This window comes from Rhinolophus sinicus, linkage group LG15 (assembly GCF_036562045.2).
Source record: "Rhinolophus sinicus isolate RSC01 linkage group LG15, ASM3656204v1, whole genome shotgun sequence".
Taxonomy (NCBI): domain Eukaryota; kingdom Metazoa; phylum Chordata; class Mammalia; order Chiroptera; family Rhinolophidae; genus Rhinolophus; species Rhinolophus sinicus.
The window spans coordinates 30,467,333-30,493,697 of NC_133764.1; the positions used below are offsets into that span (position 1 = coordinate 30,467,333).

General features: G+C 36.3%; 1 protein-coding gene across 1 annotated transcript in view; it reads left to right on the plus strand.

The window, feature by feature from the left end:
- CEP112 (centrosomal protein 112) overlaps positions 1-26,365 on the plus strand; it is a 346,080-nt gene that overhangs the window by 125,277 nt on the left and 194,438 nt on the right. Inside the window, exon 21 of the mRNA XM_074319364.1 lies at positions 13,415-13,522. Coding sequence (XP_074175465.1) covers positions 13,415-13,522 — 108 coding nt within the window. The remainder of the gene's footprint in view (positions 1-13,414; positions 13,523-26,365) is intronic.

The window sequence follows — 26,365 nt, forward strand, 5'->3', positions numbered from 1 at the left end:
ATGACATTTTAATTTGCTTTGTTATTCATGTCTAATCACATTACTCTCTCCTCTCCACTTCTGAGAAAAACCACTATAACTAATTTAATGTGTATTATTTCAGTCTGTTTTTTTTATTTTCTATACATATATCATGTTGATGTATGTTATATGCATTTTTATGCTTCCATTTTTTTTTAAAGTTAAATAAGTACTACAGATTTTATGTATTAGTCTTGTTTTTTCTTTTATATTTAATTTGATGTATCTGTGTCCTATCTGTGTTGATTTAGTATAATCCTTTTAATACTGAATGTATTTTTATCATATGAATGTACCATTTTTTTAATCAGCTCTTCTATTCAAGGGTATTTAGTTTATTTTCAAGTTTTCTTAATTATAAAGAATGGTTCAGTACTTGTTTGTGATTTCATATTTAGCTGGAGTCCCAAGCACACACTGGGTCGCAGAAACCTTCCTCTGAAAGTTTTAAGGCTGAGCCCTGTGGTTTACTAGCTTGGAACTGTGTCATGATTCAGATTTCCATTCATACTGAATCGTGTGAATTTGTGTCCTGAGATCAGAGTCTGAGATACCATTCTCTTTTTTCGCCATTCACTGCGTAGGGCAAAAGCTAGATTACTGCTGGGAGTTTGTGCTGGAAGGTGACTTTCAATCCCTGCTACATGGATGTGTGTGTGTCTCTTCCCAGCTCCTTCCTATAATATGATCAGAGCCCAGGCCCTAGAATGGGATGTGCAATGGAGCTGCACAGGGAACTGGCTGATCGGCTTAACATTTAAAGGGACTCAGAAAATATTGATGGAGGGGACCCTGGCAAGAAGTTTGAAGTATACAGTTAAAAAGGCTAAAAAATGAGGCGTTTGAAAGTGCTAAGGCTCAGGCACCCATGGCTCAGTAAATGCACCTCTTGGCGCGGATGATGCGATATTAACAGATCACAGAATTCATGGGTAAGGAAGGAGAAAAAACAACAATGTGACTTGTGAAAACATTCAGTAGGACAAGAAAAAGACATTTGTATCCAGCAGTCACAGAGGAAAGCGTACTTCTGACAGTGACCTACTCTATAATTCAGAAAAAAAAAAAAAAAAAAATCAGAAAAATAGTACCTTTATAAGAAGACATGATCTATAGGAAAGGGCCATATATTAAGTAAAATAAATGGATATATTCTGGAAAAAGAACTGAACCTCAACTAGAGGTAAGAATAAAATGAAAATCCTACAAGTTTCTTGGCAGGATGCAACTGGCAAAAAAAAAAAAATTAGAAAAGTACTGGAGTAAGCCTTCAGAATATTGAAGGATAAAGGGTATGACCCAACTTCATACATAACCGAGGAGTTTTTCACTTGCAAAATCAACAGAAACCCGTCTTCTTAGTAAGCGCTCACATAATGTTTACCACTTATTTATTTTCTGGAATAAAATTATATGAGCATATCAGTCAATCCAGAGATGAAGCAAAAGACATCCCATCCAAGGGGAAACCATCATATTAAAGGATGTTGAGAACAATGGAATCCAACAAAGAAGAAGCAAATTGAACTGTTACAAATCTGTTATAAGACAGATGCTGATGTTTATTGACTCTTGCAAAAGAGGGTATATAAAGTAGAAAACATGAATTTAATAACAACTTAAATTTTAATCCGTAGAATATATTAACAAAGATCAAGAAGTAAGTGGATAGTGAGAGAGTGCGAAGAGCACAGTGTGCTAAAACTCTGCCAGGAAAGAATTGAGACTCAAAAGATTCTCAAAATTAGGGAAATCTAGTTTAAAATAACTTTGAAATATATAAACATAGGCATTAATAAAATTAACAAGATGTTACATTCTTACAAAACTCTTGAGAAGATAACAGCAAAACTTGAGAGGAGATATTGCCAAAGGAACAAAAGCAGAAACAACAAAATGTCCAAAATAAGACAGAGTATATAATGGTCATAATAAATATTAATAGGTCAATTTTTTCTGGTAAGAAAGGTATAGATTAGCTGACATAAATCCATGTATATGCTATTTTAAAAAGGCACAACTAAAAGTTACTCAAAAATTGTATTAAAAACATGATGAAAATATATCGCTTGTATTCAGATGAAAATCATGTAATACTATCACACAAATTAACATCAATACAGGTCAATAAACTGGACAAAAGATATATTTTTACTTGCTAAAGGCAAGAGTACTTAATCAAATATGAAAACATATTAGGACTACATGAAGAAATTGATATAAATAGCCCTGGTGTGCTTTAGTATATTTTCTCCATTGTTGACAGATCAGACGGGCAAAAAAACAAACAAATAGGAGTTCTAAATAACAGTTTATAAAATGGCTATATTTCTACTTTCTACCCTTTAAATACAACACATTAAATTTCTACTCCCATAGAACAGTTATAAATCTCAGGAGACACTAAGGAAACAAACACCCAGTATATTTCTAAAATTTGACAGAGAGCACATATTTTTTACCACAATGCAGTAAAACCAGAAATTAAAAATCAATTAAAGTTGATACATTAGATTTCACCAAAATTAAAAACTTTTGCTCTTTCAAAAACACCATTGAAAAACAACAAAAGGACGTAGGGCAAGCAAGCCAAAAAAAAAAAAAAAAAAGAGAGAGAGAGAGAGAAAAGATTCACAAATATTTCTGAGAATTTGTGTCTAAAATATAAAAGAAATCTTACAACTCAGTAATAAGAAGACAAATAGCCCAGTTAAAAATGGGCGGCATATCTGGACACTTCACAGAAGATACACGAATGACTAATAAGCACAAAAAAAGATGCTCAATATCATTATTCATCAGGGATGGGCGAATTAAAACCAAAATTAAATGCTACTACATACTACATGCTCATTCGAATGGTTAAAATTGTAAAGATTGGTTGACAATGCCAAGTGTTAATGAAGATGTGGTCAAATGGAGCTCTTATAACCCGCTGGTGGGAGAGCTGCCAGTTTCTTAAAAAGTTAAACATACAATGACCATATGTCAGCCATTCCATTCCTGTGTGTTTAACCAAAATAAATGAAGACATATCCAGACAAAGTCTTGTACACATATGTTGACAGCAACTTTATTCACAAAGCCCAAAACTTGAATCATCCAAATAGTCCTCAAAAATTGAAAGGGCAATCAAAATGTAGTACAGTTGACCCTCGAACCACGTGGGGATTAGGGGCGCCCACCCTTCCCACAGTCAAAAATCTACATAAAACTTTTGACTCCTCCAAAACTTAAATTGTCCCTCGGTATCTGTAGGGGATTGGTTTCAGGACTCCCTGCAGATACCAAAATCTGCAGATGCTCAAGTGCCCCTTGATTAAACGGCATAGATGATGCATACAGCCGGCCCTCCACACCCATGGGCTCCCAACCACAGATCAAAAACAATACAGGTATTTACTGACAAAAAATCCACATATAAGTGGACCTGCACAGTTCAAACTCATGTTGTCCAGGTCAACTGTATGTACAATGGAATACTACTTAGCAATAAAAACTAAAGAACTACTGATACCCCCAAAACATGGAAGAGTCTCAAAATCCCGCTGAAAGAAGCTGAAAACAAGAGTGCAGTATGTTCTGTACTCTCTTGAGTAATGTTAGAATCCCCTACATAATGTTGAGTTTTTTGTTTTAGCAGATGGTCAACCCAGTTCATTTCAGAGCATAAGTCCTATCTCATCTTCTGTGGTTGGGTTCCAGTTCCAGTTAAGTTCCAAAGCCTTTGCTCTGCTGTTTTGGGTGTTTGTATTGTGCCACTCAGGAGTGAGTCTGAGACTTGGGTGGTGATTTAAATCACTCCACCCAGTGATTGCAGGCATTCATATAACAGTCTCCAGGACAGACCATATCCTGGACCACAAAACAATTTTCAGTACATTTTAAAGGGATTAAAATCATACAATGGTAATAAATTAGAAATGTACAACAATAAGAAATCTGGGAAATCCCCACATATTTTGAAATTAAATAACACACAGATAACTCTTGGATCAAAGAAGATATTATATGGAAAATTTGAAAATATTTTGAATTGAATTAAAACAAAAATATGACATGTCAATATTTATGGAATGCAGCTAAAGCAGTACTTAGAGAAACGTTTATAACTTTAAACATCTATATCCAGAAAGAAAGTTCTCAAATCAGTATCCTAAACTTCATCTTAAGAAACCAGGAAAAGAAAAGCCAGCAGAAGAAAGGAAATAATATTGTTATGTTTGCAGAAAGCAAATAAGTAGAAAACACAAAAATAGAGACAATCGCTGAAGGCAAAAGTTGGTTCTTTGAAAAGATATACAAAATTAACAAATTTTTAGCTTGACTGATTAAAAAAAAGTGAGAAGAGAAAAATTATCAAAGTTAGAAATGAAAGAGAAGAGGACATCATTGATCCTACAGAAAATGAAAGAATTATAAGATGATTTTTAAGAACTTTATCCCAACAAATTATACAACTTAGGTGTAATGGACAAATTCCTAGAAAGATGCAAATTACTAAAACTGTCTCAAGAAGAGATTTAAAAAAAAATCTGAATTGCCCTATAATAAAGATATTTAATTAGCAAATAAAATTTTCTCACAAAGAAAAGCCTAGAACCAGATGGCTTCACTGGGAAAGTCCCTCAAATATTAAAGAAAAATTAAGTTTAGTTTTTAGAAAACTCAGAAGATTAAAGGTGAAGAAACACTTTCCAGTTCATTCTATAAGGCCAGTATTTCTCTAACAGCAAAGCCAAAGACACTGCAAGAATACTACAGAGTGACATCTGTCATCTAGACACAAAAACTCCTAATGAAATTTTGGTAAACTGAATCCAGTAACATATAAAAATGATTATACACCATGACCAAGTGGGGTTTATCCCCAGGAATCCAAGGTTGTTGCAACATTTGAAAATCAATTAATATCCTACAACGTATTAATAAAGGACAAACCCACATGATCATCTTACTACAGACATAAAAAGCATTTGAAAAAGTTCAACATCATTCATGGTTAAAAAAATCTTGGTAAATTAGGACTAGAAGTGAACTTACTCAACATTAGCTAAAAGGACATCTATGAAAACTTTACAGCTAATATACTTAATGTTGAAACACTTAATGCTTTTCCTCCTACGAACAAGGAAAAGATGATGTGTGTTCAAGGATGTTTATTGTGGTGTTATTAATAGTGAAAAATTAGAAAATATATGTCAAAAAAGTTGGAGCGAACATACAAGTTAATAAAACAATTTTTTAAGATAAAAAAAAAGTCTCAGAGTTGTGTGGCAGAACTGAAAGCCCTGGAGATAATGTTATCTCAAAAACCATTAAATTAAGAACTCTACCCAGCCACAAAATTAGACTGCTATAAAATAAGGAAAGCCAGGGATGAAAGATAGTATCTGTGGCATTGATTCTGGAACCATCCTTTAATTGATCCACCCTCATATCTTTGTTCAGTTATGTGCCTGGTTCATAGTCTGTCTGCTATCTTCATTTACCAATCCTGCCAGACCCTTTGGACTCTCCGCTTCTTGACTTGGAGACTTCATGTATTTTTGGTATTCTAGGATCCTACTAGGTATCATATCTCGATGGACTGGTTAAATGATCCAGTGAAAAATCCTACTTGGTGCATGCCTCTGGGGTTCCCCTTTCTCCCCCCACAAGCCCTACCCTTGGGTCCTGTCTCTGTGAGCAGTCCTCACCAGACCTGATTGAGGCTGGATTCAGGCTCCTTGAAAAGCAATAGTGATGGCAACCGATGAGCAGGAAATTCTTTCGATTGTCTCCTGTTGAAGAAGTGCACTTCAGTGGTTTCCATCGTAAATAGCTTTACCAAGTGCAGTTGAGTTTCCGAAATAGAGAAAGAACCTTTGCTGTGAGTGTAATAATAAGGAGCCCCATTTATAATGCACTTCTTATAGTTAGACTCATTCACAAATCCAGTAATTTTTACCGGGCAAGTTTTAACTAACAATGAATAAAATATATATGTCAAAACATGATAAATTAGAAGTTTCTATTCCGGATTAAAAAGTGTGAAGATATAACTTAAATTCTAAAAGAAAATCGATCAGCAGATTCATTATTTAAAGAATCACGATGTTTTCAAGTTTTTCCATAGTCTATATTATTAACAGTCTTCCTTTTCTGTTGTTTTGAACTGCTCTTTTCTCTTTTTACTAAAATCTTTTGTGTAAAAGCCAGCAGAGCTCAGGGCATCTTTTTCCATTTGGAAACTGCTGCAGACATCAGACAATGGGATTTGAATTAAAAAATAAAAGCTTTGAGTTTGTTTTTGAAAGTGAATTGCTGTTTCAGAAATGAGGCCTATGAGAGAAAATGGAGCAGACTTAAACTCTTAAAATATTGCTTCACAGTTTCTTTCACTTTGAAGAACTTTTTTTTACCTCCTTTAAGATTGCTTAAATAATCTCATTTTTACTCCAATGGTGAAATCCACTATACGTGTTAACTGTCAGCAATCAGTTGTGTAAAATATACATATTTTAATTGTGAAAATTTAATACTCTGTTAGAATTATTTCTGTATATATGTATATATTCATATTTTAAAAAGGAATAGTGTTTTATGCTTACCTATTCACTGTGAAACAAACATGACTGAAAAAGACAGCTGTTTTTTGAAGTATTGGCAGCAATTCTAAAGTGAAACTTTTTAATCTTGTAAACTGACTACGTGAATTTCAGCTAACTAACTAGTTTCTCCTGGGGCTCCCACGAGCCTCTTGACTTTTGTAGTTAATTTTTCTCCTCTTGAAAATACATCCTCATTAAATGGTATTTGCTCCCAAATACCTGGCTTAAAATTCTGTTCCTTTTCCTTTACAGTCATCGGCTACATGTCATTAACGTACTTGGAAAACCCACTGGTTTGCCATGAAAACATTCTAAAGCACTGCTGTTGATTAGTTAGGTTTCTTGTGGCTCCTAGTAATACAATTGAAACTGGTTAGCAGTTTCTTTCATTCTTAGAGATGATACGTTTAGTTCATCATCCCCTTGTTGCTAATGAATTAATGAAAAAAATTAACAAGTTACAAGGAAAGAAGAATGCCATCTGGATATATTTGTGCTATTAAGTGTAGATGGATAACAAACAGACTTAAAGAAGGAAAGATTCATCATATAAGCCATTTGTTGTGACTTATATACCTCTGACCTCTTGTCTTTTAAGGGTTATGCTGGCTCATGTAATTTTAAGTAAGTGTTTTAGACCAGTTTGTAGAAAATGAAAGATTCAATATAAATAGAAGCGTTTTCTCTTAGTTATTTTTTGATGATACTGGAGAAATCTCTCTACCCTTTTAACATTTGGAATTTTATCTCTAAATGAGATTAGGTAGCAGAGGTGAAATTCCAGAATTATATTTACCGTGTTTCCCCGAAAATAAGACCCAGCTGGAAAATCAGCTCTAATGCCTCTTTTGGAGCAAAAGTTAATATAAGACCAGGTCTATAATATAATAATATAAGGTAAGATATGGTATGATCTGGTATGATCTGATATGATACTGGGTCTTATATTAATTTTTGCTCCAAAAGACACATTAGAACTGATTGTCTGGCTAGGTCTTATTTTTGGGGAAACATGGTAAATGTTTCAATAGAGGCTATTGTGATAATTAAGCAATTCCAAATGACAGCATGCGAAGAATATGTGTGTTTGGCTTTGAAAAACAAAATTAAACAAACCAAGAAATGAATAATTAAAAAATCTTACAGTGTGAGGGATATAAATGATAAACGTCTAAGTTTTGCTTTGTCTTGTGCACCTGAAACTAATAAAATAAAATAAAAAAATAAAAAAAATAAAGACTAAAAAAAAATCTTAACTTTTATCCTTAAATGCTTAATAGAATAGCAAGTGAAACTTTTTTCCTAATAATATTCATCAGTAACAAATCTCTTCTGCAGAAGAAAAATAAGCCAAAAATATCTATGAGAACATTGAACCAGAAAATATGTCATTCTTTCTGTATTTTGCTGATTTGAATGGTTATCAATTGTGAAAATAGCAACATTATTACTTTTTAATACCTCAGTTGTTTTCATGACCTACTGGACAAGGATTCTACAGACTTGATTTCTTCTTCCATTTATTTATAAAATATTTATGAATAGTTGCTCTATACCAGCCATTGTAGATTCTGGGGATTTAGATCTTAAGACGTATTTGTGGTTTGTGTGATAGACAAATTGAAGTATATGATTATAATAGGTGGTATAACTAGTGGAATAAATACGCATTAAGAGATGACAGAGGAGGGACAGCTAAGGTATCCCAGTGAGTTATGCATTTATTTGCAATTATGGCTTCTTTGTATAAGTATGAATTTCTCAAATGTTGACTTGTTGAAATGTTATTGGTAATGAATTTAGCAAGGTCAGTAAACATTAGATTAGATATACCATTCATTTTTATTTCGATATATCAGTAACCAACGAATAGAAAATAAACTTTGAAAAAGATGTCACCGTACCAGAAAGCGTCACTTACCTAAGAATAAATCTAACAAGAGATGTGTAAGCCCTCTGTTTTGGAAACTAAAAAATAGTTTTGAGAGAAACCAAGGAAGACCTAAATAAATTGAAGCATGTATCATGTGTATGGATTCGAAGACTCAATATTATAAAAATGTCACTCCCCAAATTAATCTATAGAATTAACACAATTCTAAAAATCAGAATGTTAGCAGTGCTTTGGGGAGAAAGGGCGGGAAACTGACAAGCTGATTCTAAAATGTATATGAAAATACAGAGGGCTGAGAATAGCTATGGCAATCTGGGAGAAGAACATGACTGGAGAACTTACACTACCAGATACTGAAACTAATATTAAGCCATAGTAATTAATGCAGTGTGGGTCTAGCATAGGATGACCAATGTTACAGAGAAAAGAGACCAAAAATAGACTCACATATTTGATCAACCTCATTCCTGTCAAAGGAAGTATTGCAATGCACCCGGGAAAGGATGACCATTTTAATAAATGCTGCTGTGTCAATGGGATAGCCATATGGAAAAAAAAAAAAAGAATCTTGCACCTTATCTTACCCCATTCACAAAATAAATTCTAGGATTGTAGATATACAATAAAAGGTAAAACAATAAAACTTTTACAAGAAAATGTAAAAAATTTTGATAGTTGGAAATACTAGACAAAAATTTTCTAAATAGCAAACAATAGGCATAAAAAATATTGTTAAATTTAACTTCATTAAAATGAAAAAAACACACACAACCTTCTGTTTAATCAAAAGGCAACCTCAGAGTGAGATAACACATTTGCAATTCAGATATTGATCAAAAAATTCACATCCAGAATAGTTAAAGAACTGCTATAAATCAATAAGAAAAGGACTGACATCTTGTCTGTCATATCAATGAATGATAATCTCTCACAAAAGAACTATAGAGAATATTTAGCCAAGCATAGACATAATTATCTGCCTACTTCTGTTTATCTCCCTGTCCTATCTTATCTATCTCTATATATTTGAAAATATTTGAAAGACAATTTCTTATAGTTTATCTAAATATGTATTAAATGCAACAAAGTATATTTTGAATTGTATGTTTCTCAACAATTGTATGCTTATATAATACGAATTGTACATGTCAAATTACTCAGAATATAATATTAATAACACAAGAGTACTTTACTAGAACAAGAGCAATAACTTACTATGACCATATTTGACAGAAACTGCCAGATGTTGGTCAAATGTTCATTTCTACTTTCTTACTAATAGAGCCCTATTTTATTTAGGGCAACATTAGGCCCCGGTTTAAAGCTGCAGTCTCTTACCTTGCAGATGGAGCTTGCTTTTTAATGTAGTTCCAGTGAATGAGATCCAAACAGCATAATTCATTTGCTATTGACAAGAACTTGCAGGAAAGCTCCTTAAAAGGGTATTTGAGTCAGCTAATATGGACCCCTGACCCTTATCCCTTTACCCTTCACCCTTTGCCCTTCCCTTCCCTTCCCAGATGTTTAGAGCTGCAGAAGCCATTTTGCAACCATTATGGGAAGGTTAAATTGCAGAGACCTTAACCCTGACATCTTTGAACTGCCAATATAGCAGCCTATTTCTGGACTTTTTGTTACATGAGGAAAACATAAAGGGTCTATGTTGTTTAAGCTGGGGATACTTGTGTTTTCTCTTACATGTAGCTAAAGTAATGCCCGAGGCACCATATAAGGAAAATTCAGCACCTTTTTAAAAATTTTTTTTAACCTCTCTTTCATATTGCTTTAAATACTAACTATTCACAGAAATGCATACAAGTCCTCTTCTGCTCCTAATTTGACCACCAAGTTTCACTGTTACATTTTTTTTTTTTTTTTTGGAAGCGAGAGCTACACAATTAAGGAGTGTTTACAAAAAAACAAAAAACTTGAAGTTGAATGGAATATGGAATTATGTATGATGAAGCAGAATCTTCTGTATCTATGGCAACTGGGAACTAATTCCGTGTTTCTGTACAAACTATTTTACAAGACATTTTTATTTTCTATTTTTTTTTTGTTAAATTGTGGAAGGAGAATGGAGTGGAGTCTTGCATTTTCTGTCAGTATAATAATGTATTTCATTATCTTAAAATACCAGTTATTATTTACGTATTTCATTATCTTAAAATACCAGTTATTGTTTACTTTAAATTTTTCTTGATGTTTTGATGTAAAACGTCTTTTCGTGTGCTTTAAATTGTGTTCTCTTTTGATTATCGGTGATTATCGAAGATAATTCTATTTTTTGATAGAAGATATTCTATTTTTATAAACTTTGAGTATAAAGCTCTTAATTTTTATTTTAAATATTCTAGTATTGAAATATTTAAGTAATTATTATTTATTTTGAATATTCAATCTGTGCTGAAGTAAAATAAGAACCAAAAATCAATTTCACATGAAGATCTCGCTTAAAAGTACTAAATAAAGCAGTTCTTTCCTTCTTGGCTTATCTTCTCTCTTTTTTTCCCCCTTTTGCTTTTGCCTGCCCTTCCATTCATCCTTAAGAATTAATTGCATATTTATTCTGCATATCAAGGCAATTAGTAATTCAGAAACAAAAGAAAGAATTATGTCCTAGCTCCTTTTATTTGGGAGCTCATGATCTAGATGAATAGACAAAACTCAAATATTTAAAGCACTTCCATACTATAGAGAAAAGCACAATGTGCTAGAAAAATAGAGATGTTAATTCTAGAGCATAGAGAGAAGGGGGACATTTCTGTCAGTTGCGTTTAAAGAACACCTCAGCAAGGAGAGGAGACTCAAGTCAACCTTGAAGACTGACTGGATGGGGAAAAACATGAAGGGGCTTTCCTGATAGTGTGACAAGCCAAAAGCTGAAGAATCCAGGATAACCATGGCTTGCTTGGGAAAGGCCAATGATATTGGGGTGTAGGGAGTGTAGATAGTGGGGAACCAATTAAGGAGCCTCCTGCTTGAGGTTTCATGGGAAGAGCGTTGAAGGAGAGAGAGCCTTGAGACCCACATCTTGAGTTAGAGACAAAAGAAAGCAAGTGGCACAGTGTGAGGGATATAAACGATAAACGTCTAAGTTTTGCTTTGTCTTGTGCACCTGAAACTAATAAAAGAAAGAAAGAAAGAAAGAAAGAAAGAAAGAAAGAAAGAAAGAAAGAAAGAAAGAAAGAAAGAAAGAAAGAAAGAAAGAAAGAAAGAAAGAAAGAAAACAAGTGGGCTTGGCTGTGCTTCCTTTAATGATTTTTTAGTACATTTATTCTTGACCACAATACTGATTACCTTTGGACCAATAATCTTCGAACTCTGATCACTAGATTTGGAAGCTGATGACAGTATTAACAGGGTGGCGATCATTGGTATTTACAAAGAAATACTTGGGTGCTAAATATAATGCCATAATCCGGATACTCCAAACGTGCATGTAAGAACCACCAACTGAAAGGTGGTGTGCGATAGCGGTATTGGGGGGTAATGTGCATCTTGTTCTCATCCAGTGGAACTGGCTGCTTTTCACTGAACATCTTCACTCCTAGAACCTTAAAGTTTAATCACGCCGAATAAACACATTTGAAGGGTTGTTTTGTTTTGTTTTGCTTTGTTTTTTAGTATAACGTGAGAAATTGTGAAGGAGCACTTTCATGGTTCATTTCCCCTAATGTTCATCTTTTATCTGATCTTAGCACTTACCAAAAGGTAACCTGAAAGAGGGTATTGTGTACAAGTTGAAAAAAAGAAATATCTCAACATATCAGTGACAGAATAATAAACACTAGAAAGTAGCCAGTGATAGTATGGTTATCACATTAACTGACAATTGCCTCAGAAAAAATATTTCCCAAAATTCAGCCAGGGGTAGAAATACCAATGAAATACAGTACAACTTGGAATAAAAGGTGCCATTTTCATGTTACTGATATGGAGAGATTTTTCATTACTATAAGTAAGAATATCTCTTCTTGTCACTTAAAAAGAGCTTCCGATAAGAACAGGGGCAATAACATGCTATCTAATTTTCTTTTCTTTTTATTGAAGTATAAAGCAGTATTTATTAATACAAATAAAAATCTATAGAAGAAATCACTTACTTCCACCATCCTAATACATTTTTTTCATAGTTTATTGTTTTACCTTAGATTCATACTATTTTATTTATTTTGTATGTGTTACAAAGAATCTGGCACAATTAAATATTGAAAGTTATTCATTCAGCAAATTGCAAATCAGGTTCGGTATATGGTATCTTTTGAAAAATTTTTCATTTGACTAGTATTTATTGAGTCTTTGAATGTGCCAGGCAGTGTGCTAAATGGTTGCGTCAACATGGAGTTACATTCCAATGGGGGTGACAGACATTAAAAATGCCCCTAATGAATAAGTTACTTGTATAGCATGCCTGAAGGTGATATGTCCTATGGTAAAAAGGAACCATAAAGCAAGGAAAGAGAGACTGGGAGGACTGGGGTTGGGCTGCAATTTAAAAAAGGAGGTTCAGGGAGGTCTTGGTACCAAGGTAACACTTAAACAAAACTTAAGACTTTGAGAAAGAAGCCATGTGACTATCTGGGGTGGGAGGAGCTTTTGGACCTACAGATGACTGACATCTCCTTGAATAAATATTTGGATGTTCAAAATTATATTTCCATTACAACGTTTTTATAACATTAGAATTTAGTCGGTTATATACTAATTTTTAATTTCTCTGACTAAAACTGTTAAAATATACCAAAATAAACTGGTACATCTTTTATTATCTTACCATCCTTAAATTCATCATTATGATTGGTGAGGTGTTTAAAATTAGTCATTTTAGTGAATGGACAAACAACAAACACATGGAATATAATTTTTGTCTAAAAATTTAATATTTGATTTTGTAATTTTATAGATGGAAAAAGTGGAAGCAGATCTCACAAGATCCAAGTCTCTTCGTGAGAAGCAATCAAAGGAGTATTTATGGCAGCTGGAGGATGTCAAACAACGATACGAACAGCAGGTTGGTCTTTCATTTTGGTGATGCCGTTTAATGTTCTAATGCATGTATAATCTCCCTTCTAAATATCTCTTTGTATCACAAAATCTCTGCACAAGGAAAATATTACTCCGAACGTTATTACCAATATATTTGAAATATTTAAAATAATAGTTGTTGCAATAAAATCCAGAAACAGAATTTTAATTCTCCACTGAAGTGTATTCTGATAGTTAATCTGAATGTGTAATTGAAACATTTATTAGGATTCTTGAGTTCCATTCCTGTCAGAGCACCTGTGTGACTTATTTATTTAAGAAATAGTTTGGGGTACTGGCTACGTACCAGGTACTATTACCAACACTGGGCAGAGCCATAAGCACGACCAGCAAGACTCCTTTTCTCAGGGCGTTACATTTTGGTGGGCACCCAGCCCTTAAATTAAAAATGAAATAACTGCAAAGAGTGATTTGCAAAGAAGAAAAGAGGGTAAGTACATAGCCCTTGCTGGGTGGAGGGTGGGAAGGGGATTACAGCAGGGAGGGGTGGTCAAGGGAGCCCTCGCGCTGAGAATCCTGAAAACCAGAAGGGCCAGCCATGAGGTAGGTCTCTGGAGAAGTAATATTCCAGATTGGGGGAAAGAGCAAATTCGGAGATGCTGAGATGAGAGCAAGCTGGGAGTGTTTGAGAACAAAAAACGACAACAAAGGTCTGTTGAGCAGGAGTGTAGAGAAGAAGGTTCCAGCTGTAGGAGACGAGGAGGGAGAGTGGGGCTAGGACTAGGACGTATGGGGCAGCAAAGGAGTTTGAATTTTGTTCTCAGTACCCTGCCACTATTTATTAATAAAAAGCTTTTACTTTTGTCTTCGAAAAATGTCTTCCTGCTGATTCTTAGCATGTTTAAGGTGGCTACTGATTTTCACTTGAATGTCTAATCTGCTTGCCTTGTTTCCTTAACATCTGGAGAAATGTATCTTAGTAACTCAGTTAAGAAAATTTTTTCTAAAGACAGTATTTGAACCTTTTCATTCTAGAAACCTGAAAAATTTTTTTCATTATTATATTTTTTCATCCCTTATTAAGTGGATCCTACATCAAAAACTAATTAATCTGTTGTAATTACTGAATTTTATTCCCTCTCCTAAGTGATAGCAATTAGTGGCTCACTTGAGTTCCATTAAAAGAAGTCTGATCTGACATGTGACCTTAAGGTTGTGTTGTTGATGTTGTTGTTTTAATTTTAAATGTGGGCATAAATACCTGAGTTATTGTACAGGGATAGCGTAAAGGCAGAGTAGTTAGGAAGACAAAAGGTGATGACCCTTCTTTAATATTTTCATTATCTGGATTGTCCTTCAAAAGAGGGAAACATGTAAGTAATGAGTTGAGTAAACAACCACGTAGAAATATCTTCAGCCTTGGTGTTTATGAAGGCCCGGCACCATTTTTACGTGTTTTATATGAGTTCAGCCACTTCCCATCTTACACCCGTCTTGTGAAACAGGTACCATTATTTATTACCCCTAGGTTTTAGTCGTAGACACTGAAGCACATCTGGTTAAATAACTGGCCCGAGGCCCACACAGTTAGTAGGTGATAGAATCAGAACCTTAACCTGAGCCATGAACTTAATCTCCACTCTAAAAGGACTCCCCTTGGAGTTCCAAGGTGCAGGCACGGGACCTGCGAGTAGATGGTACTGTGAGGAGTATTTTGAGTGGTTTCAAAGTAGTTCCTCCCTAAAGAAGTATTCAAATGTGCAGTGGTCTGAATCGTGAGAAAGGAAGTTCCCACTTGAGTGTGTCCAGGACGCTGTGCTCCCGCTAAGGTCCCTTTCAAACCCAGTGTTCTGTGGCTTTCCGTTCCTTTGCCTGATCAGCCCCCACAACCCCTCTGTGTGTCTCGTAACAGATGTGGACCGCTCTGTTCCACCACTGACTCGTTTACTTACCTACCTGTCTAGCTGGATTTCCTGACTTCAGGGCGCCCTCCTACCTTCTCAGTTGCCTTCTGCACTTGCATTCAAGTGCGAGTGTGACAACTTTTCTATTATCTTGTCTTACTTTTCTCTAAAAATATAAAATCTCTGACTTTAAAATCGTAAAGGGTTAGAGCATTTCACACTGGAAGGCTATTTAGATGCTAATCACCCAGGCTTCTCAAACTGGCAGTGGGTGACCCGTCGGGAGGTGAGCCAGTGCCTGGGTACTTGTGAAGCTGCCTGCATGTTTCCCGGAGTGTGGGGTTCACATGCTTATTTGTGGGAAAGCAAAGTAGTTTTACTACTGAGGCAACACTCATTTTAAAACAAACATAGACTTTCCTGTTGTGTAAAATGCAAAGTTGTCATGAATTTTTAAGATAAAATAGGACATTTCAAAGAAACTTCCAGCTTGCAGAGGCTGCTTCAGGCTATGCCCTCAGATCCCCCGGGGGGTACTATTCATTTTCACTGCTGCTGGGGATACTTTGGTGGAAAAGTTTTAGAGGCACTTATCTGGTCTAATCCTCACATTTTGTAGTGAGGAAATTGACATCCAGAGGAAATGAATGACTTGTGCCTTCTGGGCCTCAGTTTCCTTATTCCGTTTTAATTTTTGAGCCCCACCCACATGGAAAGCATCATGCCAGGAACTGTAACGAAATGAAAAAAGCAAAGTGGTACTTTAAAGTATTTTAGCCCAAATGCAGGCATAAAGTTTACAGATATGGGGAGAAAAACATAAAACATCAAACACATGGGATAAACACTCACAGAAATATCCTGTAAAGCCCAAGCTTTCATCAAGATTTCCTGTTTCTTTCCTGTATAACCCATTGGAACAAAAAGACAATTCTAATTGTCTTTTCACAAACCTCATTCAAGTTGGAAACAAACAACAAACCAGGCATGCTAGGATTTCCTGAACATGGAGAGTTTTCTTGGCAATTCCATCATGTCATTCTTTAATCTTATATTTTATATTTTTTCTTTTCACTACAAAGCCTTTAAAGGGAAATGTAGTTCAACAGATAAACAAGTGTCAAATTCTTCAGAATGAATAAATACTTATTGTTGATTATAAAAAACACTGAAGGGCCAATCCCTTACATGTTACCATTATTTTAAAAGTAAGATATTTTGGTAGCAAAGACAGTAGTAAAGATAAGACAGGAATTATACAAAATAAGCAAGTGGGAAATTTTAAGATCAGTTGAAATATTTTAAAAAACAGAATGTAATTCTCAACTTTTCCTCTGTAAATAGTTTTTAGTTATCTAGCTTTTTTTTTTTTTGTAAAATAGCCTAAAAACATAGATCTCTTTTAAATTAGACTATTTAGTCTACACTGGAAAAGGAAATAGTAGAAAGCAAGAGACAGAGGAAACAGAAGGAAAATATTCACTAGTCCAGCTTCCCAGGACGGTGGAGGTGTGTGGGCAGACCCCAAGCACAGGTAGAGGTGTTCGCTTTGGAGGGGAGGGGCAGGCCTGGTGAGAAGAGGAGGGGTGGACAGATGCACAGAAGTTTGTGGATCTGTAGCAGTAAAATGAGGACATACTGGAGGATTTTCTTTGTGAGATAGGAGGCAAGATCATTGCTGAGCCTGGAGGAATTACATGGACAGGAGAGCTGATGGAAATGGGAATTTTTGCAGTCATTTTCGTGTTGGCATCCCGGATCTGACTAGAAAAAGTTGGTAAAATTTCTTTTTGGTTTTGAGGTCTAAGATGAGGTTAATGGCCATGAATTTGTGGATCCCCCTAAAGGGGTGGGGGTATCTTCATGTGGTTTATTGATTTCTACATCTAGTACGTTCCTGTTGTTCTCTTGTCTTCTGCTTGCTCTCCTTATTATACTCCTTTTCGTCTTTGGCTTGGCGTTCCTTTTCTCGTTTGTAATAAATAATTTGGGGGCCTCAACTACACATCAGCCTCTCTGCTCCTCAGTGGTGATCAAGAGAAATGCACTTTCTGATCTAATGATGCTACAAGTCTTTCAAATTCTTTCTTTCTATAACGAGCTAATGCATGGAATGCAGCCGTGCTCTAAGGCACAGCTTGGTCCTACAGGCAACAGGTACAGTGACAGATCCCTGGCCCGTTAGACCACCAGAATGAGAGACCCAGGCTATGCAGCTGTGGTGCTTGGGGTCCAGACCAAGTGTTGGGAGCCTGGGTTCATAGAAGGAGCATTGATAATTAGTGAAAGGTTGTTGTTGTTGTTTTCTTTTTTGGCTTGGCACTTTCCTCATTTGTGTTAAAACAAATGGCACCATTATCCAGAGTGGGAATTAAGAGAGCAAAGATGAATGCAGTTCTTTTCAGTAGCTATAGTTTAAGTGTATATTACATGTTTTGTTTTAGGGATGCTTCATTTTGAGAATGTTTCCTAGATAGTGATAAGGCTAACTGATGATTCCCATTCTCTAGATACCTTAAAATTTTTAAATCAAAGCAATGTCTTTCCAGCCATTCATTATTTAACATGTTTATTGAGCAACTCCTTTGTGCTAAATGCTGTTCCAGATGCTTAGGATATGGCAATGAACAAAATAGTCTCTGCACTTATGGCGGAGGAGACAACACCCCCACGTACACATGCTCACTCTCAAAATAAAATGTAAGGTGCTGACAATTGCTATGAAGTAAAGCAAGATAAGGTGTTTGTGAGTGAAGCAGCTATTTTATATATGGTTGTTATGAGTAAAAGATACTATTTTAGATAAGGTTGTCAGTGAAGGACTCTAAAGAAGTGATATTTGAATTAAAACCTGAATCAAGTGAAGGAGGAAACCATACAAAAACCTGAGGTGAGAAAAGAATATTTCAGATAGAGGGAGTGGGTTGGGAAGTGGCTGGAATGGAGCGAACTAGGTAGGAGCCGAGCTTAAGCCGCAGGCCAATCATGTCAGCTTCTATAGACTCTGCTGCGGAGTTTTGATTTTATTCTGAGTGTGATGAGCAGTGAGTGGAGCATTTGAGTAAGAACTGGTTTATGCTTTACAAAGATCTGTCTAGCTGCTGAGTGAACTCTGATTGTCGTGGAGGCAGAAGAAGCAGGGAGGCGGGTTAGGCTTCGACTGCAGTAGTCTGGCCAGAGAGACTGTGGCTTGGACTCGGGTGGGTAGGGGTGATGGCAAGGGGTCAGCTTTGGGATGTATTTTGCAGGCAGGCCTCGTTAATGGAGGTGAAGTGGAGTGTGAGGGAAAGAGGGAACTTACAGGTTTTCCAGCTGAGCAACCAGGTGAATGGTGATGACAGACACTAACGGGTGAGTAGAGCAAACAAAAGGGAGTCCCCGTACTGAGCCCAGGGGCACACCGACCATTAGAGAAGGGGAAGAGGTTGAGGAAGCAGCAAAACAAACTGAGAAGGAGCAGTCCGTGAGGTAGGAGGAGAAACTACGGAGGTGTTATTTCCCATGAGCCATGGGCAGCAGGTGTCTCAGGAAAGAGGAAATACGCAATTGTTGTTTCAGGTGTTTCCAAGACGGGAGTTCGGTGGAGGCTTAAGAGCTGCGATTGGATTTGGCAAAAAGGTCTTTAGCTGCCTGCTCAAGACCAGTTTCAGTAAAAAGTGGGAACCAAAGCCTGAATGGCATGGGTGGAGAGAGAATGGGACATGAACAACAATTCTGAGGAATTTTGAAGGGAAGGGGAGCAGAGAAATGGGGTGGTAGCTAGAGGGATATGTATCAAGGGACTTTTAAAGAATGAAATATAGTAAAAACATGTTTGTTGATGAGAATGATCTAATGGAGAAGAAAATGTTGATGATGCAGAGAGTGATGGGATAATTGAGACCATCATGCTTCACTTGGCAAGAGGGCACAGAATCCAGCGCACAGGGGAACGATGTACCTTAGATAGCAGCAAGGCCAGCCATCTGTTTAAGCCGCAGGAAAGAAAGAGACTGTGCAGGGAGGGAAGCCAACCTGGTGATACGATGAAGTAGTTCTCTTCTGACTGCTTCAGGTTCTATTTAGTGATTGCCCCTGAATGCCCCGTGTTCCATTCACAATAAAGAGTAATTGTCAAGCAGTGCAGCAGGTGAGGTGGGAAAAGTAGAAAGTAAAGCCATAGCCCAGTATTGGAATTTATAAACGAGTCGATTTGTTTCTCCTCCTCCATTTCACACTAGCTGGGTAACTTGGATGATTTTTATATTTCATAGTCATTCAAAAGCAGTGATGTGCCAGATTAACACAAACTGAATGTGTTTTCGAGGAAACAGACATAAGGTAAAATAAATTAAAATATACAGTTAAGACATGTTTTCCTCCAAAATGTTGAACTCTGTCTAAGAGGGTGTATTCTTAGTTAATGAATTTTCTCAATTTGAGTGCTGTGAGTTGACCATCATTAAACCGTGAGGAAAAATCTTCTTGAAGCATTTGACTGTGTGAACCCTTCCTGGGTTTTAATTGAGATCTGGCAGATAAAAACACAGAAAATGTAGCAAATTTTCCAAAAAGTTTTCAAAGCTCATGGTAATTATTGTCACTCATCACCAACAGGTGCAGGGTAAGTATTTTGAAGTGTTAAATGGGAAAGAAACCCACAGAGAATGGCACTTGCTTTCAGCACATCATCGTTTGTCAGCTTTCCTTTGTAATCACTGTTGGGCTTACTCAGCCTTCCACCCTCACTCAGTTTGTCCTGAGCTTCAGGCGCTTGAGCAGGCCTTTGTCCCGGATGTTGGTGGTTGACCAGAGAGGAAACGGAATGAAGAGCAGAATATGCTGGCAGACCCTTGTTCTATCTCTACTGGCAGTTAGTACAGTAATATTAAGCTTTTAAATAAAGAGAACTTGTGTGACTAAATTGAATGGTTGATTGACAGGTTTCATGGCTGGCTCTTTTTGTTGCCACAAATATCTAATCCTGGAGCCACATGGCCACCCACAAATGACAAATTCTATTTCTGCTCTTGACACACTGCCAACTTTTTACCTTTATTTTGTGTGCCTCTTTCTATTAAGATAGTCAGAAATTCAGACCACATTATGGTATTTTCTGTGCTAAAATGTATTTCTCTTCTGATTCCAAAGGCTCAGAGCAGATTGTCTATATATGTCCTTAAGTGTATCTTTAAAGGAGATTTTATCGCTCATGTAATGCAATGTCCAGAAGCACATTTTATGTCATAGAGCTGCCATTAAAAGAAAAAGATTCCAACATTGTTTTAGTAAGGACACAACACCAAATCTAGTGAAATGGTGCTAACTTTGCGATAGACTCTGTCCCACAGGAACTAAATTCTGGAACTGTAGAGACTTTGGTAACTTACTTTGACATTTCAAATATGCTGTTTTGAAAATGCGTATGGGAAACTGCTCAGAGACCTAACCTAAGGATGCTAAGTCTCTGCCTCTTAAATGGAGAAAACCAGGGCATGAGGCACTTGTTTTTTAGTGTGGCTCTTAATGCCACGAGTCTTATCAACTATATAAAAGTTGCAGCAAATTTCACAACCAAGAAGCAAATGTTTTCACAGGGAGGAATGGCTAGCACTTTAGCCAAGTGCCCTTGAACTATTTATTATTAGTCTGATGTATATAACTTTAAAAATGTAGCATGTTTACAGTAGTTTGTGATTTTACTAGGAAGTGGTCTTCTCTCCTATTCCAGTTATCTCAATCCAAGATGGACATGCCAGAACTGCCTCGGTGTAGTACTAAGGAAGAAGTCAAAAGTCTCAGGAAAATGAGACTATTAGAATGATTTTGTTACTTTAGACCAGATAACCTATCCCATGGGAGGGCCTAGAAGATACCACCTTCACGAAGGTGCTGAGGAATGCACTGAGGGTAGAGACACCAAGCATGGAGCAGCTCTTTGGTGGCTTCCTTTGTATGCCTGTGTTGACAGTAGGAAGTGCTGCTGTGGAACTGGGCCGTCTCCTATCAACAGGATGGGAGGGTTCCAAAATGGCAGACAATAGATGGGGCACCAAAATGCCAGATGAAAGGTAGACGTACTTACTGTAATGGGCGGCAAGGTTAGCAGGGTGTCTTGCTCCTAAGGGATCTGTGGTGATAGTGAATACAACATGGTGGTCTGACAGATAAGTGAGACAGAGACCAATGCGAGTATTACTTGTACAACATCAAGAAAATAGTTAAGAGCTGGGAAGTGAACTTTTGATAATTCGCCACTTCAGTGGAACACCATGGTCTTTCATCAGGTTTCCAGATCTAAGTTCACATTTAATAGACCCAGAACCCATGTGTTTGAAGGGAGACCATGACCCTTGATAAAGTCTCTTGCAACGCTATGACAAGTAAATATTCCCCCAAAGCGAGCTTTTGCTATTCGACATAGTAACTGCACACAATGAAGAAAGCAAAAATTCTGCTAAAATCTTATCCGTTAGGAATGACTATTGTTAATCTTATATGAGCATCATTCCAGAAATTTCTATGAGTGATAGATAAATAAAAGGGTAAGTAGATGTATAGACAAAAGCCATTGTTTGGAAGCAGGATCATGCTATATGTGCCACTTTTATTAGCTTATTTCATTTTATGTGAAATTCATTGAAATAAAGAACGAAGGGAAACTGAAGGAATTCCTGAAGTTTAGAAAATGTTTCTTTTCCATATGAGAGATGATTTCTTAGAACAGTAAGAAATAAAGATTAAAAATACATTGAGGTTAGAGTCATTTTTAAATTTTATGGTTCCATTTTGAGAGCATTAATTTACTCTTTACTATAAAAAAAATTAAATTAACATGTTTACACTTCCTTCTACCCATCCCTACCACTCTATTTTGCCAATTATATTATTATTTATACTTTGGAGGTTTGTAGCATTCATATTTTGTTCCATAACCATATTATAGAAGTTAGTTTTTTTTATCTAACTCAGTTATATGTTCACCACCAGGAGTTAGAGCACAACTCCATATCTGAGCCCTTTACTTTGATTCATCTGTTGACTACTGATATCATCATTAAATAGCTTTTTAAAGGGTACATAGTTGTACTCACTGCATTTTTACATGCTTGAGAATCACTATATGTGTATGTACCCTTATTTTTGAAGGATAGTTTAGCTGGGCATAATATACTCTGGTCACCCTTTCTTTCCCTAAAGATTTGGGTACATTGTTGCACTGTCTTTTGGCAACTAAATGTTGCTCTTAGTACAGCTTCTTTAGTCATCTCTCTTGGTTGCCTGAATTTCATCCTCAAGGATTTTTGTTTTCAGGAGTAGTTTGAGTTCTATAGTCTTTGAGTTTTTCCATGTTTTAGTTTAGTTATAGTATGCTTGAGGCAGTCTTTTCTCAATCTGAATCAGTTTTTCTTGGTATACAGTGCACTATTTTTGATATATAAATTCATCTCTTCATTTATTTCAGGGACAGTTTCTGATGCCATATCTGTGTATACATGGATTTTCTTTTTGTGTTTTCTCTCTACATAATCTTCTCTTTGCCTCCTTCATGGGTCTTTACTATGATTATCTCAGGTCTTGTCTATGTGAGTGATTCAATTTTCAGCCATGTTTATTCAGCTCATTGTTGTTTCTACTTTAAAATTAATTTTGTGGTGGAGTTATTTTGAGCTTTAGTTTTGTTATTTTATCTTCATGTCTTTGAGTTCTCTTTCATTGCACTCATGTTCTTAAATTCTCCTATCACTCTTATTGTGTCTGATTTTTAAGTTATGTTTTCCTCCCCTTCAGAATGATGGTCTTTCTTCCTTTCTTTCTTCCTTTCTTTCTTCTTTCCTTCCCCCTTTTTTGCTCAGATCATTTTTATTTCCCTGATATAAATTTACAGTTGTCCAGACACTTTTTTCTTTAATCTTGCTTGAGTTTAATGTGAACAGCTCTATCCAAATCTACTACTTGATCTGGTATAATATGTGTGAATTCTTTTTTGCTCCTTTTCTTTCTTTATTTTCAGCCTGTTTTCCTCTGAGTTTGAGTTTGAGGGGATGGGTATTTTGTTGCATTTACTTTGCTATTGCTTAAGATTATGATAAGGATGGAGGAGGAGAACTTAGTTGGAGCTCTGAGCAACTTTTGTTAGAGAAACTGATGTCTGCTCTTTTAACATTTTATTAATGTTCTACATCAGGGTTTGCTCTCTTTTTGAGAGTTTTTTTTCCCTCCTTTTTTTTATGGGAGCTTTGAAGCCCATGATTCTATCAGGAAGAATCAGCCCCAGTTTTTCACTTTTATTCATCTCTTTCCAACTGCCATTTCTATCCCATATATTTACCCTCTTATTCCCTACCTGGGCAGAACAGGGGAAAACAAATGCTTGATCTTCAGTCTATTTCTCTCCAAAGCAGGGAATACTCCCCAGCATAATTTCAACTCAGCAGTTACACCTCTGGGAGGTGGGGACATGATAGTATATCTCATCAAGCCATGTAGGAATCTTCTCTTTCTTTCTTTGACTACACCTTTTGAAATTTAAGGCCAAGATGGTATTTCTTTCTCCTTGTTTGCTGCCCATGAATGTTCTCTTGTTTTGTTTTTAACATTTGTTTTTGTTCTTTTCACAATTTTCAGCTTCCTCTGCTATTTTTACCCAGGAATTCCATTGCCAGGTGTGTTTAGTATGAGGCATAGGTTGCCTTGGAATACAGTTATTCCCTTATTGTTAAAACCAGTCCAGCAGCAGCTGAATGACTGTCAGGGTGTTATAGGGAAGATTCCTGGATTAAGATTAATGTTATACAATGCAGCCTCTACATCACTCCAAACTGTTCAACTTTCTTATTTGTATTCACTGGGGCTTTTTATCCATTATACCAAGACTTGTAGATTAGAGATTTTATAATTTGATTACATTTGGAGTTGTTTTAGTATTTGCACCATAATTCCTCCTTTCTAATGTGTTGGGTGCATTCTAGCACTTCTATAAATTATGTTTCTGGTTTTGGAATTACTGACATTGAGTGTATTATTGGGATATGTCGGTCTTCTCTCTGTTGTATACTGAGAAGTAATGATTTATTCCATCCCCTTTGTCTTTTTCTTTATAAGATTATTAAAAGGTGTTCAGGCCATATTTGCTAGCACTAATCTCACTGTAAAACTGTTACCAGGATTTAAAATGTATATATTCCAAGACCCCCAGAGACTTGGATACCTAGCAGTTCCCCCTTGGTCTTTCTCAGGGCCTGGAATGAGCTCTTGCCCTTGAGTACTTCCATGAAGTATCAGTTAGAATAAAAACATCATCATCATCTGACTGAAATGATTTAGTCTGTGATAGAGGGCTGTGCTTTCAGAGATTTCAGAACTTCGAAACTTGACTGTTGGACTTCATGTTCAGAGTATGTTGATGGGTAGTGTAGTAGATGCAGCAGGACACTTGTCTATCTCTTGTTTTGACCTACAAAAATAACAGTTGCATGTGAATCAACCTAGTAGTTTTTAGGGACTAAAGCTGTTTTCTCACCTAAACCCCAACCACCAACCGAGCCATCAAGCTCAGTATCTCAAGGGACTGCCAAATGCTACCAGATTCTCTTGCCAAATGCAAGAGAAGGTTAATCACTTTCTTTGTCCCTGGAAGACATGCCAATCTGCTTCAGTACCTGTGAGTGGACACTATAAGTATAGTTACCTGGCCCACAGCTCACTGCTTTGGATTAGGGAACTTGAAGCTTTCGCTCCTATATTACAGGGCTCTCTTTAGCCAGCCTTCATGAAGCAGGTTCCTTGGTGGTGGTACATCCTATTTCCCCTGCAGCGTATGTTATAGGTTCTGGATCACCTTGACTTAGCGACCCCACTGACCACTCAACGTTCCTCCCAGTGAATGCACTCTACTTTTACATCCTTCACATTCTCCACGATTTACCGCCTCTGGTCACCATGAACTCCATTAGAATTTATTGTTGGTTAACCAAAATGTCTAGTAGTCTAAGGTAAGGAGGATATGCTACCTTTGAGATGTTCCCACAAGTGAAGGACCAAACTGGAAAATCCAAAGAACTCTTTTAACATTTACTTACATGAAAGGGGCTAGAAACCAATAAAACCTTGAATTTAAACATAGATCCACCTTGATGATGGCCTTTGTGGTTATAAATATAATCTTCAAGATATTTCCAGGACATTATGGTTTTTCTTCTGGACTCTACCATTTATCAGGAGAAGGCATACCTGCCAGAAGATGCTGATAGTGAGGAAACCTAGGCAAAGACCAGAAATGGCTCATAACATCTTGAAGTCAGCCAAGGAGTGTTGGTCTGAGCAAACAAGCCTGAGCTATTTCACCTTGAAAGGCTTCAGCGTCCTTGAGATATGTTCATTAATTATCATCACTGTGCAACAGGCCCTGACAGAAAACTAATAATTTATGAATATCAATGTTTAGGCTTGAAATTCTATTATCTATTTGATTTGTTCCTGATTTTCAAAAAATGGATAAACTGAAATTTGTGCATGGGCAGGACCATTGATCAGTCTTTCAGAACTCTCCAGATGAGTCAGAGCACGTTGCTGTGGAAGTGCGTTATTCATAGAGCCAAGAGCGAGGTGGCACCATCAATAACCATCTCATGGCGACATCTGTTCACGCATCTTTTCTTGGGGAAAATCTGTAATGCTCCCTCAGTTTTAGGCCAGCTGGTTACTTTTTCCTCGACTTTTATAAAATAGTTTGCTTTTTATCAATTTTCAATCACATCCATTCTCCCAGTTTTTCAGAGGCTTTTGAGAAGATTTCAGTAAAACTTTCCATCTCTTTCTCTTTCCTTTCAGTGTATAAAATACTTAAATGGTTTTAAGTAAAATTTATGATTTTGTTATAATGATGCTTGCTATCATAACACGCTGAGTAGAAATAATAATGTGTCCTAGAACTGAAAGTATTCTAACTCAATAATTCATACACTGGCTGCCTGAAAAAAAAA